General features: G+C 36.3%; 1 protein-coding gene across 1 annotated transcript in view; it reads left to right on the top strand.

Annotated features, from left to right (window-relative positions):
• LOC121422984 (vacuolar fusion protein CCZ1 homolog) overlaps positions 1 to 13,236 on the top strand; it is a 30,977-nt gene extending 17,741 nt beyond the window's left edge. The window contains exons 7-14 of the mRNA XM_041618247.1: positions 438 to 519; positions 992 to 1,035; positions 3,787 to 3,901; positions 4,767 to 4,800; positions 5,254 to 5,365; positions 9,536 to 9,682; positions 11,302 to 11,429; positions 12,221 to 13,236. Of these exons, the coding sequence (XP_041474181.1) occupies positions 438 to 519; positions 992 to 1,035; positions 3,787 to 3,901; positions 4,767 to 4,800; positions 5,254 to 5,365; positions 9,536 to 9,682; positions 11,302 to 11,429; positions 12,221 to 12,276 (718 nt within the window). The 3' untranslated portion in view covers positions 12,277 to 13,236. The remainder of the gene's footprint in view (positions 1 to 437; positions 520 to 991; positions 1,036 to 3,786; positions 3,902 to 4,766; positions 4,801 to 5,253; positions 5,366 to 9,535; positions 9,683 to 11,301; positions 11,430 to 12,220) is intronic.
• The last annotated feature ends 4,885 nt before the right edge of the window (positions 13,237 to 18,121 follow it).

Consider the following 18,121-nt stretch of genomic DNA (forward strand, 5'->3'; position numbering starts at 1 on the left):
GATTTCAAGTCCTTTGCAACTTTTGAGACCAAACTTGCAATCCTCAGGTATGTGGTTCAGAAATTATGCATTTCGTTAATGGAAGAGGGGAGCACATGCGTGCAGTTAGTCGAAAGCCATTCCTCTGGGATGTCAATTCCATCGTCTATATTGATATTGGGGTGTAAGTGGATTGGGATAGCCTCTTTAACTCGCCTTGTGTATCGGTGCTTATCCTGTGCCATGATGTTTCTCCCCATGATCAAGCCCATACATGCCTTTTGAGAATTGGACTTAATAGTTACCAGAGATCATTTATAAACTCATGAATTATGGTATCTTCCCAAATATTTCCTAGCAATAATGGCTAATTTCTCCTTTTTACATGACTGTATCTCACGTGTAATAAACAATAAGTCTTTATGTCTTTCCTTTCTTAATGATTGTTGTTTTAACAGGAGTGGTCTAGAGCAAGATGATATGAGAGTTCTGTATAAATACCTCACAACTAGTCACTTCCCATCTTCCTTAGACACAGAGGTAAGTTTGTATTTATCTTCTTGAATACCTCATGATTCTGTCTGGTATATTTCAAACTAGCCATTTTGGAGGTCCTACGTGGAATCGGGCTCTAAGTCTTCGATCCATTTTATGAAGCTTTACAAAAAACTTTTCACCTGCTAACAATGACAAGTGTCAACAACTTTCATGAAGCAGTGCCTTAAACCCCATGTGTATAAGCCAGCTATAAAAAAAGCTGCAAATATTGCAGTTAATTTACTGTGGTATCATTTTTTTGTGTATGTGAATGCCGTTTAATTTTACTTAAGAGATTTTTGTGGATCTAAATTCATAAACATGATATGTTATGTTTTCATTTTTTGTGCAGATAAATATTGTTTTCACTTGGATTTCCTGTAATTTTTATGTAACCATTTATTTAATGATACAGATATTTGAATATATAATTTGTAATCAAAATAAATTATCATTTCTCTTGACAATTTCACAGCTAAAAGAAACTCCAAAGTCTTCCTCTGCAAATCACTATGGAAAGTAAGTGTATATATGTCACCTTTCAATCCTACTCAATCATATCCACTTGGTCTACTTACAGATCACCTAAGGGTGTGTTTATGCTTTCCATTGTGTAGACGGAAACATGGTTCCGGGAGTGCTTTCTATGCATAACTCTTCAGAGGGGAAATCAAGATCTCCAGCTGGCTTTGCATCGTAATTTTCGTTGAGCAGGAAAGCGAGATCAAATTGGGCGCGCCCTTTTTCAAATGTTTATTTTATCCGAGTGTTGCTATGGTCAACTATTATTTAAACACCGAGAAATGTTTGATATTTTAGTAATTGCATGGAGCTACTTGACATAGCCATAGAATTTCCACCATGGTGATAAGAGTAAGACAAAATAAAGAATATTAAAGTATACATAAGGAAATAATAAGACATCTATTTGTTTATGCTACTGGTGCTTCTGGCTCATAACTCATGTTCCAGGATTTTTTGTAAATCCCTCAACATTCATGATGATGACAAATTTGAAGGGTCTAGTGATAGTCTTAAATTGATAATCACACTTGCAACTGTACATTGGTCATTATCAGAACCAGGTAGATGAGAGGTAATTCCGTGGAGGTAAGTAGAACCATGCAACTGTATTTGCCCACAGATTTTCATCTCACCGGAAGCATGTACCAAATGACGTCGTTTAAACACGTTTACGATCATGGTTCTGTTTATACTTCCCCAGAAAGCCTGATTTTTTTACCGGGAGCTCCCTGGGTTATGCAACTGGCAGCTTTCTGCATGCACGTGTGTATACATTTGTTTACATTGAATGCAAGTGATATGGACGTACAGCGTTTTCGAGTTGGATTATCGTGGATTTTACAAGAATTTGTTGTTGTGGTGTAATTTCTTCAACTACAAAATGAAGACTGTTGAGAAGAATGACCCTCGTGTTAGTGATATTGACAAGGATGTCTCCAACAAGTTCAAATGGCAGTGGTTGGACCATGAAGTTGAGCTTGCAAAGTCAGCTACTGTGACTATATTTATCTACAAAATAACCTCTTCAAAACAGTAAAATTTGATTGTAGAATGCATCAAAATGGGGTTTTGCATACCTTAAATTCCAAAATTTTCCCACCCTCCCCCAGGGGGGCCATGAAGTTCCTCTTTTTGTCAAATTTCTCTGTCTCATGCCTGACAAATGCACCTTTTTGTGAGTTTACGATCGGCGTTTTGAAACGTTTAAATGAAAGTAAGCATGGACGCAACCGTGTTTTGGACTAATCACGTATGGAAACGTGATTCTGGCCTGAAAAGTGGTGGCATAAACACAGCCTATCACCATCATGAGATTCATAACTGCACAATCTGAGGGCCCATTATATAAAGTTTTGCAATCAAATGTGCAGTAAATACAGAAATCAACAGCAACCTGATCTTGATCCAGTCAGACACATGTATTTACGACTTGTACCTGATTTTCTTGAAAATTGCATTGAAATTTTTTGCAACAGGCTCTTGGTCAACTGTCACTTTGGTGTATTTTCCATTTTATCCAATTGTCTTATACATATTTGGTCAGACTGCCGTTTGTCACCAGGCATGGCAAACCCACAAAAAGTTGCACCAAGTGATTTTCATTAGCAGGAAAATCAAGAGTGGTTTGGGAGTTCGAATGATTAAATTATATTTTGTTGTATTTCCTGAAAGAGTATATTTTTTTCATGTTCTTTAGAAATGTTACCAAACAAACGCCAAAGGCTGTATTTATAATTTTGATTAGCCCCATATTTCATCTTTTTGTTTATTGTGTTGCAATTTGTTCTTATTAAAAATCAAATATTGAACTCCTGTAAATTAAAAACCGAGTGTGCTCTTGCACTACTACTTCTTTATAAAGAAGAACAGGATGTGCCTAAGTAGTGTGACAACTTTGGAGAGAATTTGATGACACCTTTTGTGAGAACTTTATTGAGCTCTAGTCTTCTTTTTGTCACCTTCCCACAATAGTGTGAGGGTAAGTGTGTTTCAATGGACTGGCCAACTTTAATCCCAAATTACAAAAGCATTGTTCTGTTGTAGTGACCATTCTTCACATTGTCAGGAGGGTTAGAAAAATCCATTAGTAGTGAATTATATATTATTTTCCGCCCTCTCTCACGATAAGAAAATCTTTATTTGAATGATGATTCCAGTGAAAAACAAGGCTAATGACAAATTTTTAACATGTGTGAAACCGAACTAGAATCATGAACGCTATTCACAATCACAAATTCAAATTCTACTCCAGAGGTGAATTCCAGTTAAGTTTAACTCAAATTATGGTACAAATTTTGCATGTGAAAGGCTTGACCTCCAAAACATCTTTCAAACACTTCTGTAGATAATACAATCATCATGCACTCATCTAGTTTATATTTGCGATGCAGTGCTTTAATTTAAGTCATCAAGAACACATACCACCTTCGCTTAGGACTTGGATTTCAAATCATAGTTTTCGAGTGAGTGTGTGAAAGGTCTGATGATACTAAAGACGAATTGCAATCATCATTACAATGATGATTCAAGATTCACAAAGGCTAAATGATGCTTCGACTATCCTTTTTTTCATAGGCAGTAATAAACATCAATTTCATTCAATCCCATCCAAGAAATAGAAGATATATAAGGATAGCCATCTGAGATATTGAAATAAGGCATTATCTTTTGAAATTATTTGTAAAGTAGAATTTCAGTTAAAATTTATATTTGACTTTAATGATTACTGTTTGTTTGATTTGTCAGGTTTGTAATGGGTCCTCAGAACTTATCAGATCCGTCATCGTCTGAGAACAAGGTTCCTAAACTTCATATTACAAAAGACGACCATACAGAAGAACTATTCCTTATAGTTTACCGGGTATGTAGTTGATGTTTCAGGCCAATTTGTATTAGTAGTTAATAAGGCAAGATGCTTGAGCTGAAAATGGCATTTCCATCAGAAAGATAGTTTTCACCAGGCACTGTCAGAGTTGTACCTCTTCCCTTCGTGATATCTCTTCCATGCACCGGTGGCTTGATCGACTTAACTAGTCTGCAAGTACAGACTCAAACTTGACACAAATAATAATAATAATATGTAGCATTTATGAGGCGCCGATCTATCTAGTTGCCTATTAAGTGGGAATCAACATCTGATAACAAAGTTATTGGAACATTTTGTGAATATTGGCATATTTCATTTACAGCTCAGAGACAGACTCTGAGGCCCATATTCTGATAGCAGGTTTAACATAAACTCAGGTTTAAAGTTGTGGTTAATTAAGTATGGATAGCCAATAGTTCCATGTACATGTACATAAATCACTAACAGTAGAGATATTATACTTCAACTCATTTGGCTCTCAAATCATTCATAATTGTCTAGGAAGTACATGTATAAATAGATGATTGTCTTCACCATCGATGACTCAGGAAAGAGCACAGTAAACATAAAGAACATACAACTTAATAGAAATTTTGATACTTTTGGCTTCCCATACTTAAACCACAACTTTAAACCTGAGTGTAAGTTAAACCTGCTATCAGAATATGGGCCAATATCACTGAACGAAGTGTGAACTGTCTGTCATAAAAAAGGATATTGTCAAGAGAAACTACATGTATCTCATCTTTGTCTTAACATCAGTGTGAACAAATACAGTCTAGTTTTGAATGTTGGCCCCCAAAAATGCTATCATTGGACTCATGTAATTATTGTTGATTATTCTTTGCTTTGTTCTCAGGCAATGAGTGCAACAATATGTTTGATGGTTGAAGGTAATTATTATTTTTTTTGCTTTCATAAACCTTGACACAGAACTCTCAAATAATATTCACCTTTTTCAGCATGGTTGACTGTAGATATCATCAGTAATAATAATAACTTGGTCTTATATAGCGCTTTTTATTTTTTTTATTTTTTTTTTTGGGGGGGCTTTCCCCAATATGGCACAGCAAGGAGAAAAATGCATTAATTTCATACCAATTTAAAAAAAATTGTTGATTGTCTATAAATTCATTTGAGAACATGATACATTTTTACAAGACTGTTTGTTAAACATGAGAATGAATGTACAAGACCAATAACTCTGGAGGATGAATACCAGTACATAAATAAGCAAATATCTGTAAAAAAAAAGATCTTCCAAGATAAAAAAAGGCTGTAAAAGAAATATGTACATGACCAATAAATGAAGTTATTCTAATCAGCATTTCAAATTGTTTTTGTAGGTTCTCAACTTCCTGCTCATGAATGGTATCAGAATGTAGATAGTTCACTAGGACCACAACTCAGCAGTCTGGCATCAGATATAGGAGAACAGTATGCAAATAGGAGAACAAGGTGTGTAATGATTAAGGTACACAGGCTTTTACAGTTATGATAATAATGATGATATTGGTAACTGACCATCTATTTGACGGCGAATTCTCATTCAAATTATGATGGCAATGATGAATATGAATATGATGTTGATAGGCGAGTCATGACTTTGAAATTACTAAATGTTGATGATTATGACAGTGATGATGTTAATGATGGTAAATTGCCAATTCGTCTACTGCCATCCCGTCCACTCACCACATGGTCTACATTCATTTCGTCTAATGCCATTTCGTCCATCAACATTTCGTCTACCACCCATTTCGTCCAATCACCATTTCGTCTAATAGCCTTTTAGTCTAATAGCCAGTTAGTCTATGGCCAATTCGTCTACAACCATTTCGTCTACCAACCATTTCGTCTAAATCCATTTGGTCTAATGCCAAATCGTCCATTAACCAGTTCGTCCACCGTTCATTTGGTCCAATAGCCATGTCGGCTAATTTCAGTTGGTCCAATATCCACATCGTCTACTTATCAACTCGTCCAATTGCCATTTCGTCTAATAGTCATTTCGTCCATCAACCATTAGGTCCAATAATCAGTTCGTCTACCAACCAAATCGTCTACTAACCATTTCGTCCAATTCCCAAATCGTCCAATAGCCATTTAGTCTAATAGCCATTCGGTCCAATAGCCATTTCGTCTAATACAAATAATTTGCGTTATCCGGGGAGGGGAGCGAAATGACTTTAATACCTTGAAATTATTGATGATATTAGTTTTAAAAAAAAACTAAAAACTATGATGATAACTACTATCGCAAGGGTCGATTCAGTGGGTACAGCAATTCAGGCACCCCCACCCCCCTAAAACGCACACACATACGCACACACACACATATAAAAGGGGGAACTAAGATGGGGAAAATGGAAAAGGGTCCTTTTAATTTAATTTGTCGCTCAATTTTTATTTAAAAAAAGAAAGGAGAATATTGTATTCCGATATCAAAATACGATAAACAGATGAAAGACAATATAGCCTTTTAAAGAAATATTATTGATCAATATACCCCCACCCCCCAAAAAAGAGCTCTTCCCGATCTGTCCTTTCTTCTTTCCCTGTACTATCCTCTCCCTTTTTGTTCGTTTCCCGTCGCTAGAAGCCCGCCTGCGCCTAAAATAAATGTAGGCCTAGTAGTATTGACAATAACGATGAGTATAATGTTTGTGATATACTCATGCTGTAGCAATTAATGGATATAATAATAAGAATGATAATCATCATAATGATACTAATAAATAATAATAATAATAATAAAATTCACAATAATACTACTAATAATAATAATTATGATGATCATATTACTAATATTAACAAAAATGATAATAATAAGGATAATCATAATAGAAATAATATACATAATTAAAATAATTACTACTACGTAGGCGCGGATCCAGGAGTTTACAGGAGGGGGGGGTATTGAAATCACTAGAGTAGATTTTTGGTCGCGAGTATATAGGCCTGCCGGGTATAATTATAACACATCCCTTTTGCGGATCTAGCTTTTGCTAATGGGGGCAGGGGGGGGCTGTTGCTCGAAAAATGTTCATTCATTTATATATTCCCCTGTCTGCGGATCGAAGAGGGTTTTTTCCGTGTTTTTTTTTTTTTTTTTTTTGCTTGCGCGAGCTGATCTTTTTTTTTATAAACATTTTATTTCATGTAGGCCCACTATTATTTTACACATAAAATCGTAAGTCTTGACACTGTTTGAAATCCTGAACATTTCTCTACATTAATAACTAATGCGAGGATTGCAAGCGCGCAGCGCGAGCTGAGAATATTCCATATACTGACATGAAACGGGCGTTTTAAGGACTGCGTTTAGGAATTCTTGAAGATACATATTTTACTTTTGTAAATGCAACATCACAGTGCGAGCTGAAATTTTCCTATATTCAGACCTCAAAACGGGGCACTTTAATCACTTTTTGTAAATTTGTACATAATACAGATCTAAATAAACAATGCGAGCGCGGGTCGAAATTTGTGATATTGTGACATGAAAAATGACGTTTTAAGGACTGTTTGTAAGCATTCATAAAGTGGATACATAGGCATTTCGAGGAGGGCAAAGCGTCCGCCCCTCCTTATTGACGGCCCCAAAAAAGAGAAAAGGGTGGGGGAGAAAAAAAGAGAAAAAGGGAAGGAGGGAAAAGAAAACGGGGAATGAGACGAGAAAAAGCTGTAGGAAGGAATTAGACATTGACAATCCACGTCACTATATATCCAGTTTAGAAATGAATATACAAACATGTGCACGGCGAGTTAAAAAAATTTGATATTTCAGGACACTTTGAACACTCCCTGTAATACAGGATACATAATTATCTTAAAATGAACAATTACTGCAATTATTGCCGAAAATGTTGGTTAATTGACATAAAGAAGTAACAGATTAAGGATTGTTTGAAGGAATTCAAGAAGAGATGGATGTATCATAAATAAAAATGTGAGCGCGCAGCAAGAGCTGAAGCTGTTTCCCTATTTTCAGATCTCAAAAATGGGAGATTTTAATCATTTTTCTTTTGTTATTATGTACAGGATACATATCTCAATAAATTATTAATGCGAGCGCGAAGCATGAGATGTTTCCCTTTCCTTTTTTCCTTTTCTTTCTCCCTCTTCCCTCTTCCTTTTTTTCCTTCTCTCTTTCTTCCCCATTTGTTTCTCTTTCTCTTCTTCTTTCCCTCTTTTTTTTCTCTCCCTTTTCTTTTCCTCTCTTTCCTTCCCCTTTTTGGCGCCCCCTTTCCGGGCCCCTTTCGCCATCGCCAGTATACCATTCCGTTTTTCCTCGCCCGTATCGTGTATGTATAACCTCGATAAGACACACATTGCTTCCCCCTTTGGGTGGAAAACACTTCCATAATGCAAAGTAATCAATGACGAACAACACTAGTCAACAGTGATAAAATAAATCAAGAAGTTGAAGAGAATTGGTAATTAATTAGGCCCACAATCGCGAATAGAGTCGACTCGGGTCGTAGAGGGCGCTAGTGCAGCATAGTAGACCAGTATGCGTATTAGACGAAATGAATATTAGACGAAATGGTGATTAGCCAAAATGGCAATTGGACATATTGGCTATTAGACCAAATGGCAATTAGACCAAATGATTGTTAGCCGAAATGAGTTTAGACCAAGTGATAGTAGACCAAATGCAGTTAGACCAAATGGAACATGGACGAAATGAAAGTAGACCAAGTGGTTATTAGACCATTTGCCTTTAGACCATTTGGCTATTAGACCAAATGGGAATAGACGTAATGATAGTGGACAAAGTGGCTATTGGACCAATTGGCAAAAAAATACCATTAGACCAAATGGCTATTAGACCAAATGATAATAGATGAAATGGCTATTAGACGAAATGGCTATTAGACGAAATGGTGATTGGACGAAATGGTAATTGGACCATGTGGATAGTGGACCAACTGATGGTAGACGAAATGATATTAGACCATGTGGGTAGTGGACAAAATGGCAGTGGACGAAATGGCAATAAACCGTTAATGATGATGGTGAGGATAATGATTGTGTAGGTTGTGATGATGACGTGGAGATGCCTTGATGGTAGTGTTGATGATTCTAACAGAGCTGCCAAGTAGTACTGATTTTCCATATTTTGTACTGAAAATAGAGAAGAATATTGATGGTTTCATGCAAAATACTGATTTCTTAAGTTTCAATTTATGTGTTCTCCTATGGTATTCCTGTAAAAATATTAATTTCCTCACCAAATTACTGATTTTCAGCCTTGAAAATACTGAAATGTTCTTGTTCAGGTTGGCAGCTCTGTTCTAAGGAGCTTTCGTTTTGGTCATTGGAGGGTATTACAATAACATTGAATCATCTGTACATGCATCAGCTCTGGAGTTACCCTCCAGAACATACGATAAACGTTCATGAAAGCAACTTCATTAGTAATTTGTGAGAGACTGGCCATCGAGCATACATGTATTTGTAATGTGTACCTTATCTATAAGTGCATTGTTTAGAATTTAGATGGAATGTGGTAGAAGTGTGGGACTGCAGGCTGAAAGATTGTTGAGATATAAATTCTCTTGTCTTGAATACTGATTTTTTTTTTAATGACCCCAAAAATAAACTGGTGTTTTTGTGCCTTAGTTCGTCAGGACAAGAATTCAAGTTTGTCTACTTTAATCAGATGAACCTGGCTCAGAAGACAACCGTCCATGATCGCAAGACGTTAGTAGCTAACATCAATCCAGAGACTCTCAGGCTAATAGCAGACATCAACGCAGACTTTGAAAAGTAAGCTAAATCCTCCTGCATGTGGTGTAAAATTGTGTGTTGGTTTTTACAGACATGTACAATCAGTGCTGGTTAAAGGGATGATCCGGGCTGGAAATGTTTATAGCTAAATAAATAGAGTAGAATTCACTTAGCAAAATTTCATCAAAATTGATAACAAGTAACAAAGTTATTGAATTTGAAAGTTCAGTAATATTTTGTGAAAACAGTCATCATGAATATTCATTTTTTCCTCCAAGAACTAGAAAAATTGGATTGAAAAGTGATTTAGTGCATTAAATATTTATTGCTGCTATTTATTTCATTATAAGGGAGACATATTATTCACGCAAGTATGAAATAATGAAAAAATTATGATTTTATGTAATTACAGAAGAAAATGGAAAGTGGGGATGTAACATCATCAGCCAAGCTGTTTTCACAAAATATTAAGTAGTGGACTTCAATAACCTTTTTGTTATCCGATTTTGTTGAAATTTTTAGCATTTTGCTCAGTGAATTCTACTCTATGTATACTAGCCTGTACCATCCCTTTAATTACGTGTAAGAATATGATCGGTTTTTCATTTTGAGCATGAGTGTGATGGCATATTGTATATGAAATAATAAATTCTAAATATTGCGCTTATATCTTTTTGTCAAACATCTCTTCATATATTTATTCGCACTTGGGGGTTTTGCTCTTTGTATAAAGTCACATGTATTGTTATTATTATTTTTTAAAATTATAATTGTAGCATTTTGTAAATATTTTGGCATAGGCTTACAGTTATGATTAATTGTATAATTGATTGCACATCATCTTTTTGTGACCGGGGGGAGGGGGGGGGGATATATCACCCTGCCGATGCTGATTGTGTGCTTCAGCATTCAAGTACTTATCTGAAATTATTGAGACAAGCTTGTGGCATGATTTTATTTTGATGTCATGGCCCTTGTCAAACAGTTATGTTGGAAGATGTCATGGGGTTTTCTGAGCATATCTGGATAAACTTATTTGTTATAGGTCAATTCCAAAGAGGATATACAACTGTACATCTGAATCCACTATATTGGGGACCTTGTTTAAATGAAAGAATGTTATGTGCTCAGTTTTTCATGGTGTAAGCAGTTTATAAAGGGCAGTAAGAATGCAAAAAAAAATTGAGGGTTGAATTTTTATTATTTTATTGAATTCCCCCTTATCATGTTTGATTTTGTGCTAATAGTTACATGTATAAAGAATTTAATCTACGTCTCTGCGTGTTCATTGTTCATCGTAATACCTGTCATATGTTGGGTGCTTTTGCTCATACCGCAACAAACAAATTGGAACAAACTTCTCGATTCTATGAAATTTGTCTTAAAATATAGTTATTTGATACCTAGCGTACATGTCTCATTCATTATCTAACTTTGCATCTTGCTTGGAAGTTCAAAAAAAAAAAATTCATGTGGGCAGGGAATGCTTTCTTAATAGATGTATGTGTCCTATGTTATGAAAGAATCATGTGTTATTATCATACCTGAAAAGACCTTGGTGCCGTGAGTTCAAAGTTCAAGTTCGTAGGTCAAATTCTTATTAAAATAAACTGCATTTACCTGAACTTTACTTTATTGATGGCTCTATTTTGACCTAGGTCTGAGGAGGGAGGCGAGACATTGATGAGGACCATGTCAGATTGTTGGGTTGTCGGTAAGAAGTCGGACCAAAGGGAATTCTATGTAGTCATTAACCAGAAGAACTCAAATCTTATAGAAATCAATGGTAAGTGAATGTTTAAATCCTCGCACGCGCACTACACGATTTGTTTACGATCCAATTTTTTAGAAAATTTTACACAAACATCGTACTAAAACCTGTACACCTTATTTCTTAAAGTTACAAGTAGTGGTATGAGTAGTAAAATTGAAATTCCAGTCTGTTGTAAGCCCCTAGCTGTAAGAATATAAGTGAATTCAGTAGCAAATATTGGCCTCATTAGCCCAAATTCACAAAGGTGGTTTTGAAAACCCACGGTTGAATCCATGGTTTATGTAGATTTCCTTTAGAAATTACACTTAATTTAGTGCGTATCGGGCGCATGTATAAAACATGTCCAATGCTGATGCGCGGTTTTGTCACAGTGCGCCAAATTGATGCATGTTACCATGGTTACATGTAGATATGCTATTTTTTTTCATGAGTCCACTTTTTGAAGAGTGGACTAATGAATAAAAATAGTGGACTCATGATTAAAATAGCATTAACCATGGCAAAGGGCGTCAATTTGGCGCACTGTGGCAAAAGCGCGCATCCGTATTGGACATTTTTTATAAACATGCCTGGTACGCAGTATATGAAGTGTAATTTATACAGAAAATCTGCATAAACCATGGATTCAACCGTGGGTTTTCAAAACCACCTTTGTGAATTCGGGCCAATGGGTTCTTACTGGATTAATGCTGATCTGAGGTCAACTAAAGGAGTCGTCCCCCTCTTAGCAAAATAATGTGATACACAGACGAGTATTTGGGCAAAGAATTAAATCTTCTTCTTTTGTTTTCTTTCTATTACAGAGGAGGTGAAGAGGCTATGCAGTAGTCATTTCTCAAATATCTTCTTCTTGGACTGAATATTTCTAGAAGATCATATTGACGAGAAACGATAGCCGGTACTCAGTGGCAGTATATATGTGCAATGGCAGTTTAAGTCTCAGTGAATGTGGTGATAGTAAAAAGGATTTTTAAAGGGTTGAATTAATTTCGTCGAAGGTAGAAGAAGTTTGCTTCTCACAGACTGAGAGGCATACCGAATGTCTTCCTAGTGTATAGACAACAATACCTGAGCATTTTGGACAAAATAAAAGTCATTATCTCAAAAGACGACAAATGATGGAAGTTAGGTATACATAGTGACTGAGAGCATCCAGTAGTAGACCGCGTAGCTGCAGGTGGGTGTTTTGTAAAGGTGTTCGTAAAGTTATGCACAACTTTACGAGCAACTGGAACATGTGCTATAATGCAGAGTCAGCTACCTAGTAATATATCATTTAGCACAAGGAAAGATCACCAATTGTGCATAAAGTCACTCTTAACTTAGGAAGAGCTTTATGAAACAGCCCCAGATCCAGTGCAGCGGCATGCTACACAGAAACCATGGTTCCAAAATAATTCTTAAACATGTGGTGGTACCCTTCTTTCAAAACCATAGATATGGTGAATGAATGACCACTTAGCGTACGAAGCTCTGGGCATTCTTGTCTGGCCTAAAGGATTGCAATTACGATTGAATGAGAAGCTGAATCAGTGAGTTTGAAATGGAATCCTATACAAAGTTACCAACTGCCTGTAAAGGTTGTACACAAAACTTATCTCTGTGGATCACTCTGGTGTCATCCTTCATGAAAGCAATTTTGGTGCCATAAATTTTCTTAGCATATATGAATATTCATGTTTATTCTTTTTCCTCTGGTTATTAATGCACTATTAGATTGCATATTTCAGTTTCATATTGTCAAATTTACATTGAAATAAGAAGAAACCCCACAGGATTGGATGGAAGCTTGACTGCTGAAATTACAGGTTGTTAGAAACATTAAAGGAGAATGAAAACATTGGAACAAGATAGCTTGTGTGAAAACAGAAAAATCAAAGAAACAGATCAACGAAAGTTTGAGAAAAATTGGACAAATAATGAGAAAGTTATGAGCATTTGAATATTGCGATCACTAATGCTATGGAGATAGCAAATTGGCAATGCGACAAAGATGTGTGATGTCACTTGTGAACAACTCTCCCATTACTTTAGTATATATTTCACTTGAATTGCCTCTTTTATCACATCTATCCATAGGTCATATGTTCTTTCTACATGAGGGCATGTAATACATGTTTTTTAAGAATACATCATGGATAAAGAGTTTGTATCATCATAAAAAAAGCAAAAAGAGACATTTTGATGGTATTTTATAGTCCACCGAAGGGAAAGTTGTTCATCAGTGACATCACACATCCTTGTCGCATAGCCAATGGGAGGATCTCCATAGCATTAGTGATTGCAATATTCAAATGCTCATAACTTTCTCATTATTTGTCCGATTTTTCTCAAACTTTCTTTATTCTTATTCTTTGATTTTTCTGTTTCTACACAAGCCTATTTGTTCCAAAGGTTTCATTCCCCTTTAACATTTCATTGAAACTATTAATATTTTAGCTATGTAGATTGTAGACATTAATTTGCAGGCAGAACAGGCATTACATTATAATACTTTTTAGTGACATTCTTTCCCAACTAACCAGAGATGGTGTAAAAAAATGGGCGAGGCAACTGTTCATTGTTTCAGCTCTCACAGTCTAAGTCTGAATGCCTCTGCCTAGAGTTGCTCATTTACATGTATAAAGAATAAATCCCTGTCATGTAGTAACATTCAGTGCCAATTTGTACATGGCATCTAGCATGCAATTGATTTTCCATTTGAGCATGTTTCTGGGATTGATCAGATCATTGAGGTGGTATCGTTTGCAACTGGGAATTTAAGTGTGATTTTATGTCATGCATCATTTTTGTGAAACACCCCTGGTATTGTAAGATAAATTGATGTGATCAAATTTGATTTGTGCAGGTACATGTACATATGGACAGCGCCCGGTGGGGTCACTCACCCGCAGAGGGGGACGCATATGACCGTTACCACAAATGCAAGTAACCCCCTATTGCAGTCAATTTCAAGGAAATATTGTGAAATGTACACCCCTATTTTCACGCAAAACAAGGACAAAATTGCGATAAAATGGTACCTTGAAACACCCCTAATTATAAGATTGTAAGGACACTTTTGCCCATTTTGCAAACTTACCCCTATTTACCATATTTTAAGGACAGGGCATTTATACTCTTTCCTCATTAGAGGAAATTGCAACACAGCCGTCAGAGTGCTCAGTCCTTAAAGATGACCAAGAGCCATGTCATACTGATACAATAATCCAAAAGAACTTTATTTTTCTTGAAAAATAAGACAAGTAGAATTCTTTGTAAAAATAAATGTAGAGTTGTCCACATAAAGATACAGAGCATGATAAGCACCCTCTGCGGCTGGTGACTCGGCAATGGATTTTACTTCCCATGAACGTTCTCCCCTTTTTTCCTGACCCCTATTTCCATCAGATCGAGGACGGTGAGCACCCCTATTTTCACTACTTGGAGGAGTGTTCTGTCGGTGGACGTTGCATGAAATTGACCCCTTTTTTTTTTTTTTTTTTTGATTTTTTTTTTTTTTGATTTTTTTTTTCCCCGCGATTTTGGTAACGGTCATGCAGTCCCCAAGTCATATTGAGTGACCCCACCGGGGGACAGCGATCCATGAAAACTGAAATTTTCCAATTTAAATGCAGACACTGAAGAAGATAATAACTCATTGTCTGTACAAATGTTTTTTATCTGGTCCAGCTTGAAAGTGGGTAGCCCCCAAAGGTGACCGAAACTGGTGAATTTTTTTTATTTTCACAAGAGAAAATTTTGTCATGTCATCACAATGGCTGGATGATTCTGTTCATTCATACAAATTTACATTTTATCCATGCATCTTTTAATGCTCGTCCCCAATCCAATATATATAAACAATACACAATTTAAGTAATAACACAGTTCTTGTATACCGCACATCACATTGTGTAATTTCATCCAAAATATCCAGACTCCAAATTTCTTAGTAAAGTTACACAGTATAATAATATTAACCGTATTCACGTCAAAGTGTTCCAGGCTGTCCAGATGGCCTTCCAGCAATCGCCACTGTCGGTCTGTATTAAAGTTCTAGGGTCCTTGCATCTATCTGGCTTTAGTATTGTCTGTTACTTAATATGCGGCAAACGGCACACCTTTGCCGATTCAACATGTCGTATGTTGAATTCCAACGTGCCTTTGTCGCTTCTACATGTATTAGCTTGCGCTCTGCGATCCCGAATTGTTTCTGTTCGGTACGGTCTCAAGGGCATTAGTTGCTACCAAAGAGTGCTTGAAGTGCCCAACAGGTCAAGTTGCTGCAGCACACATGTACCTAATGCTAGGAACAGAGTTCGTTGCCGAGTTTACACATAATTGTAGCGTATGGGCTGCAAAACCTACATTATTAGCGTTGTCTCCTCTCCAGCTCGACGCATATTTGCTGCATTGTCATGGACAACACCAGCAACTGTGGTCATTAAGCCCTATTCCTCAGTCACTTGCCTCTGTTCATTGCCGAGTTCACACATAAATGTAATTGTAGCGTACGGGCTGCACAACATGGTACATGTATAGCCTGGTTATATGGTTCGAATGAGCCCCTGGAGCCCCTCTCCCTTGACACAACTTATGGGCTGGCTGTCCTTGGCAACCAACGAGACAATACCTTCCCGGATTTCCTCATTCCTCCTTGGTGTGGGCGGGTTCTTAAAGAAGGAGGCTATTGATCCTTCGTGTTGGTCAGGTTCGTTTACAATGGTCGGATGCTTTTTCAGAAAATGACCATTGTAGTTGTATTTGTATACAATATCGCAGAGTTAACATTGCACACTTAACTCTGAAGTCTTGGTGTATGTTCCCACACCTTACTCGCTTTCCCAATTCTGAAGATTTCCCCAATCAGTGTACCAATTAGTACCTCCCTATCCCCGCACAATGATTGAAATGAATTAACGGCGGATTACCAATGCATAAACATTTGAGATATGGCTTATTAGTTGAGAAGAATAATTTGAGAAGCTGTTAACGAAGTGAAGGTCAAAAGCAAAGAAGCCTTGTATCCTTCTTGTGAATAGTGTCATTAGTCGTTATATGCAACAGCTGTTGCCTCTGCTTTACTAAGTCCGTATTAACAAGACTTGGTCTTTTGTTCGAGTTTGCACCAGATTTAATCCACCCTTTGTAATCCTCCAATGAGGCAGACATGCCAATACCCCATTCAAGGCACACGCCATACCCCCATTCAAGGCAATCACATGATTTAAAGTGAGGGACGATGAGTTTAGCAACAACTCTTGTGCAGTGTGCTATGCAGGGCAATTGCAAGTAGCAAACTAGAGACAAATGGATCATTCAATAGTGGCTCAATCCTCGACTTGAACAGTTCCCTGGATGCGTTACCTGCAAAACTCACAAAAGAGGTTTAGAACCAAGTAAGCAAATGAAGTAAAGACCATCATACAAAAGGCTTTGTGAGTTCTAAAGTTAAGGTGTTAAACTCATCGATGCATTGATTTTATCAAAACAAAATCGGAGCTCAACGTCTCCGATGGAACAGGTTTAGTCCTTATGTGCTTCCTAAGGACTTGGATATTACAATTCAAGTAGTATCAATTTTTCTTAGGGTTGTCCTTTGCTCATAGCTCCTTTTTATTTCCGCTAGTAATCATGTCTCAGCATACATGTATAAAGACCATATGAGTCTTTTATTTGTTTAATTCTTGTCCCTGCGAATTCGGCATTGATCAGACATTTTGCGGCCAAGATTCATACGTGTTATATTATGGGAAAACAATGTGCCTATTTACTCTTGTTGATGTGACAGAACTTGATAGAACAACTTACATGGTACACTTTTGTGGTTCAACAGACATGTACCTTCAAAATTTATTGATACATTTATTCTAATCAAAATTGCTTCCATAATCTAATAATAGAGAAATTGTGTTATTGCAAAGTAGTAACTACTTGTTATAAACTTGGCTTCGATAATCAAATAATGAAAAAAAAAGTAACTACTTGTTATAAACTTCTATTATAATTCTGTGAAAAAAAATATGTTATTGCGCAGAAGTACATGTAACTACTTGTTACAAACTTAGCTTCCATGATAATTCTATGAAAAACTGTGTTATTGCAAAGAAGTAACTACCCGGTACTTGTTATAAACTTAGCTTCTATAATAATTCTATGAAAAATTGTCTTATTGCAAAGAAGTAACTACTTGTTATTAACTTGGCTTCCATAATCAAATAATGAAAAAAAGTAATTACTTGTTATAAACTTAGCTTCCTATAATAATTCTATGAAAAACTGTTTTATTGCAAAGAAGTAACTACTTGTTATAAACTTAGCTTCTGTAAGAATTCTATGAAAAAACCCTGTTATTTCAAAGAAGTAACTACTTGTTATAAACTTAGCAGGGATGCCAGTGGGTAGAGAAAAAAAAAGGAAAGTCAAAGCTTGGCACTCCGACCCGCGAATCATTTGCGGTTTGCTTGATGCATTGTTGGGTGCCCTATGGGCACTTGTATGGTATAAGATACAGACATTTCAATACTAAAAGATGTGATTCATCACCAAGTAACATGCAGATCTCAGCAAAATAATCCCGCAAATCAGGAAAGTATTTAAAGTCAGTGTAAAGATCATCACACAAACGTTCAATGTGATTGTCAAAATGACTGCAAAATTTCTCGGCACAGTTGTGCATATGGTGACAAATATCACCATCTACATTTAACAAACTTGGAATG

The sequence above is a fragment of the Lytechinus variegatus genome, chromosome 10 (genome assembly GCF_018143015.1).
Source record: "Lytechinus variegatus isolate NC3 chromosome 10, Lvar_3.0, whole genome shotgun sequence".
Lineage (NCBI taxonomy): Eukaryota > Metazoa > Echinodermata > Echinoidea > Temnopleuroida > Toxopneustidae > Lytechinus > Lytechinus variegatus.